We start from the raw sequence: 5,239 nt of genomic DNA on the forward strand, positions 1-5,239 counted from the left end.
TTCCTTGAGAACACAAGACTAATCCCCGCAACCAACAGTAACCAATAAGCACTGGATTAACCACTAACTTGGGTTCTGGAGCAGGACGACCGATCTTTTAGAAATAAAAGGGGAAGCGAAACAAAAAGCATGCACTTTGCCTAAAAATAAAGGTTTCCTGAATGCTTGGATTAACTAGATAAATTATCCATTGAGTGCCGATTTGCATAGATCATCCTAGTATCATCTATTAATAGATTGCCTTCATTTCTCAACAGATGTTTTAATTATATGCCCTTTGTATTTTATTTTTATTTTAGTTTAACTCTTACTATTATTTTGTTTTACTATTTTACAACAGCTGTAATGTTTATTTACGCGCATGTAATTCCCTCTATTGTGTGCCAGAACCTCTTTCGACAAGAATTGTGCTCTACAAATATTAAAATAATAGGCAAAAAATGATAATATCTTTGCCCAGGGTCACGATCACGACCCCCCCCCCCCCCCGCCCCATCCCCCCCCCCCCCCGTTTCACATCCAAGTTCACACACCTTTCACTCCACACCGAGATTGTCTGTATTTTCAGAGTTCTTCTATTTTGCTTTTTTGCTGCCTGTATATGTGTATAGTGGCTTGAAGTGCTTGGCAGTAGAGCACGTTGGCACTATGTAAAATATGTAAATAAGCATATGCAAGTCAGTCTACATATTTCTACCTCCTGCCTTGATTAAAACAAATTATGACACGCAGTTCTTAAACATACTGATTATAGCAAGGCCTCCCAAATGTTTGTATTTTTTACACTTCTGTCTGTATTTATCAATATTTATTCGCATCTTATTGGTATTTATCCATATATATTATTTTTTGTGAGAAAAAAACGAAGTTTCTACTACAATATGCCCACAATTATTTACTTAACAACTGCATGTCCACTTTGAACTTTAAAGGGTTTTAGTGTGCTAAGAAGGCATGTAAAATAAAATAATTCAATCACCTGAAATCGTTAGCGTAGCAGCACCAGCACATGTGCACGTTTACAGCTATTTACCTTTTTTTTTTAGGAAATCTCACCCGTATATTGACTCACTGTGCTCTCAACATGCACATCTCTGATCTGGTAATAATGACTGACAGCTGGCTGGACAGACACTCAAGTCGAAACCTATTTTCTGCTTTTTTCGCTTTACAAAAAACGCAAACAGGGAAACATAACATTTTCATCACTTTGGTACCACTCTCTCTCACTCCCAACCCTCCATATATATATCTTGTTTTATCAGTCGACAGAAACAGAGTTTGAAATAACTTTTTTTATTATTTAAAAGTACATGTCATATTAGCTTTTCAGCTGTATAAAAAGTCTCCTTGCTTGGAGATTCAGCAGAATCTTTGGAGTTGCGGGCTCTGCTCACCACTGAGGCAACAAAAGTCTTTTCCTGGACAAACATAAATAAACTATATACATTGAGTCCGAGGCCTGCATTCCAGGCAACGTTGTCCAATTGCCCCCACCACGAGGGGCGGAATCCATGCAGCCCCCTGAAAGAGAGGTTCAAAGTAGTGCAGACACAGCCCTTAGAACGAGCCTGCGCCTAGTACAATGTTTGCTGCTTCTCTGCGCAGTGTCAGGCTCGGCATGTCAACACACGTGAGTGGGAGGGGCGCGCCTGCAGAGCGCGGTTCAGTCCATGAGGAGTTAGTCACATAGCTTCGCGCGTTCGTGCACCTGCTGCGGAGAATCGTGGGCACTCGGAAGACGGCAGGTTGAAATATTGGTGACATAGCTGACAGGGTTCGTGCGCCTGTTGCAGAGACTTCAGCATAATCTGATGTCCAAAGAGTCCGACTCAGTCTTTCTCCCTTCCATGTGCGAAACCTGCTGAAAAGCAGTAGACCTGTTACAACTTTGTAAAGCACCTTAGCTGTCCTGGGACAGCGCAGGGCTCCATTTAGGTACAGCTCACCTGTCCTTTGGCCTTTCACCCTTTCAGAGGACACCTCTGATTAAGCACGGTCTCTGGCGCCACTTTACTCCAGAAATGGCTCATCCGCAGTTGGCGCAGTCCATGTCCGAATAGTTCCAGCCCTGGTGACCTAGGCCAACACTGAGGTTCCGGCATGCTTCATTCGACCTGTCCTCCCCCATTTCGCTGTGGCACAGCCAGCTCTGCCGCTGGAAACCCCCCATCTCGGTGGGCTCAATGGTACCTGCTGCCAGACAATAGCTGGTGGCTGTTTCGAGGGCCAGGAGGTATTGTTGGGCATGTTCTGCATTTGGCATGTCAGCCTGGTGTTGGGACCCAAGCGTGGTGGGCAGCTCGTGAACGCCACTGCTGTGCGCCCGGCATTTCAGGCGGAGTTTGTGGGGTAGGGAGGACATCTTGACTTCCTGTAGCAGGTCACTGGAGACGCAGGGTGGTGGGGACTGGCGGTCCAGTTTACAGGAAGAGTCTTCTTGCTCAGGGTTGCTGTCATCGCTAAGATCCCTAGAGCAGGGGGACCTAGCAGCAGCCATGTTGGATGAGGCGTGCTCCTCGGTGACCACAGCCAGTTTCGTAGGGGAACTTTCCATTTCTCCTTTCTCTGAGATTGTGCTCAGTGGCCGTGCTGAATCAAGAAAACCCACTTCTTTATAAGTGTCTGGTGTGCACCGAGCCACTGCATTGCGTTCGTAGTTGACATCTTGGCTTGTTTGCAAGTCTGGAGTGGTTTCCATCACAACTAAAGTGTGCTGTGGTGCAACAGCTTCTGGGTGCCTACCCACACTGGAAAGATTGTATCCAGGGTACAAAGTGGGATTCTTGAACTCCACCTGGACTGTTTGGCTGGAATGGGTTGAGCCATGGGTGATGTGGGGCACCACCGTCTCATCTTCTTTCTCCGGTGCTGCTGACTGCACCCTGTTCGGATACGTAGAGAGCAGGCCGGCAGCCTGCAGCTCTGGTGCTCGTTGTGGGTCGACGGTGTAGCCACCGCTCCGAAAGAGAATCACCCCACCTCGTGGACTTGTGCTGGTGACCTTCTGTTCATGGCCTTCTGCCACCTGGGGCTCAGCTACCAGTGGTTTCAGACTTTCACGGTCGAAGTCCATTGAGTGCATGTGATGGTGGAAGTCATAGTCTTGGCCAGATCTGGCCAGTGCCTGGGCTTCAGAGTAGGTGGCCGGGATCGGGCTGTCTCGGGAAGAACCATCGGATAGGTCAGAAAGAGAGCCCCTAGGTGAGTACTTGGGCAAGGAATTGCCAGCACTGTCCCGGCTAGACTGTTCCGCCTCAGAGGAGTCCGAGTGGTGGGCAGCTGAGGAGTCATTGGAGTAGCTGCCATAGATACGATTGAGGGAGCTTCGGTCACTCAGTTGTTGACTCTTTTCCACAAACGAGGCAGAGCTGATGAGGCCAAAACGCAACTTCAGCTGCAGCAGCTCAGTCCGCAGCCCCACATTTTCTTCATTGAGTGCCATCACCCGGTTCTCCAAAACCAAGTCATTGAAGCGCCTTTTCTCTCGTGAGCGCTTGGCTGCCTCATTGTTCTTTCGACGCTTTTCCCAGTAGCTGGCATCTTTCTTCTCATCAGAAATGAACTCCCGCTTGCGCCGGCCACTGAGGTTGGACTTGCTCTTGGGTTGCCGGCCTGGCTCTAGGGCCTCGGGAAAACTGCTGGCCAGGTGGATGGAAGGCAAGCTCAGGGTCTCCATCATTGGCAGTGAGTGATGTTGAGCCTTGGCCTGAAACACAACGTTGACTCGTTCTTGGTGGCGTTGCGGTCGCAGACACTGCTCAAACTGGTTGGATGGATATTGCACAGGATTCCGCAAGTCCCTCTCCGGAATCTTTCCCGCTGCGAACGAAGAAAGGAGACACCAGGTTGCTCTCACTCCGACTGCTTCTGGTTCTGTCGATGAAAGAAAAGTTCTTGTTTTATTGGCAGGACTGGGAGCCGCCACCAATTCAATCCCATGTGGTATTGGAGATGGCCATCACCAGTTGACCCACACTGCACGCGATGAGCTGCTCAGTGGTGATCTTGACCTGCTACCTATCTGGTGTCGCGGCTGCGAATACTGTTCCACTGGTGCTGCCGCTGGCTTTTGGTTGCTTGCCTGGTTGCTTCCAGAGTCATACGGGGAATCTCAATCCCGCCCTGCCCAAGACACACCTACAGGAAAAAAAAAAAAAAAAGCAGACTGTGAGACACCGGATAAACATCGATTACATAAGTTGGCAGTGCTAACTCCTGCAAGCCTGAGCCATGCAGCAAAAGTCTGGCAAGGGAGGGGCGAGGACCTGGAAAGAGTTCAACATCGCGCCCTCCCCGATTATCAACCGTGTTCTGGAAGAGGATGCTTTTTTTCCAAAGAACCCGCATTTTAGGCCGTCAGAGAAAGTTGGCCTGACCCACATAAGGAAACTAGTTCAATAGATGAAAAAGAGCAAATGAGGCCACACAGATGGTAAACAAATGCTCTCCTGATGAATCCGTCTTACGAACAGAGCCTTATGAGCCTGCAGGGGTACCCCTTACAGGGCGAATGTCTGGCTCTGGCTGGGCCCTTGGTCCTGTGAGACTAACGAGTCAAAATCAGGCTGGCCCAAGCAGAACAGGCATTCCGCCGTTCCCTCTCTAATGCAGTTTTTTAAAGACAAAAATCGCCAGCCACTTTTTCAACCTTTATTTTGAACAAACGTTAATTAATGCAGTAATGAAACACTGATTTCAAACAAATAAGTTGAAGAAATTGCCTTTTTTTTCAATTTTAAAGGGTCTTTATCAAATGTTCACCTGGCGTTGGGTGTCTAGTTCACAAGTCATATGTGTCAGGGGCTTGGCTTGTATTATGGCTCTTAAAGGCAAGCCAATCCCCTGTTTCAGCTCTGGGTCAACTTGCTCTACGAATTAAGTAGTATGTCCAACCTTCCAATAGACACTACTTCCTATTTCATACCAGCTGACGTTATCTTGTCTTTACCCCAGGACCCCCTTCCATTCTCACATTGGCTGACATTACTTCAGGCCCTACTTCTTGTTTAACACTATTTTTGAAATTGTTATGGCCCTACCTCGACTCTTGCTGCAACTGACACTATCCTCTCCTTGACATCAGACCCTGTTTCCTGTCTCATTGGTCAACACTATATGTTCCATTACTCAGGATCCTATTTCCATTTTCACTTTGGCCAACACTAACTATAGTGTCTATTGCTGTGGAACTCGTTTTCAGTCTAACATTGGTCAACATTGTAATGTCTATTACTTC

The 5,239-nt window shown here is 47.6% G+C and overlaps 1 protein-coding gene across 1 annotated transcript; it reads right to left on the minus strand.

The window, feature by feature from the left end:
- Positions 1-1,286: 1,286 nt before the first annotated feature.
- LOC144834349 (nuclear factor interleukin-3-regulated protein-like) lies at positions 1,287-4,082 on the minus strand. Its single transcript, XM_078689235.1, has one exon. It carries the CDS (start codon positions 3,680-3,682, stop codon positions 2,030-2,032), a length of 1,653 nt encoding a protein of 550 aa, XP_078545361.1. The 5' UTR covers positions 3,683-4,082; the 3' UTR covers positions 1,287-2,029.
- Between the last annotated feature and the right edge of the window lie 1,157 nt (positions 4,083-5,239).

This window comes from Lissotriton helveticus, chromosome 1_1 (genome assembly GCF_964261635.1).
Source record: "Lissotriton helveticus chromosome 1_1, aLisHel1.1, whole genome shotgun sequence".
Lineage (NCBI taxonomy): Eukaryota > Metazoa > Chordata > Amphibia > Caudata > Salamandridae > Lissotriton > Lissotriton helveticus.

Coding starts and splice junctions, on each gene's coding strand:
- LOC144834349 (XM_078689235.1), bottom strand. CDS start 3,682: ATGATGGAGACCCTGAGCTTGCCTTCCATCCACCTGGCCAGCAGTTTT.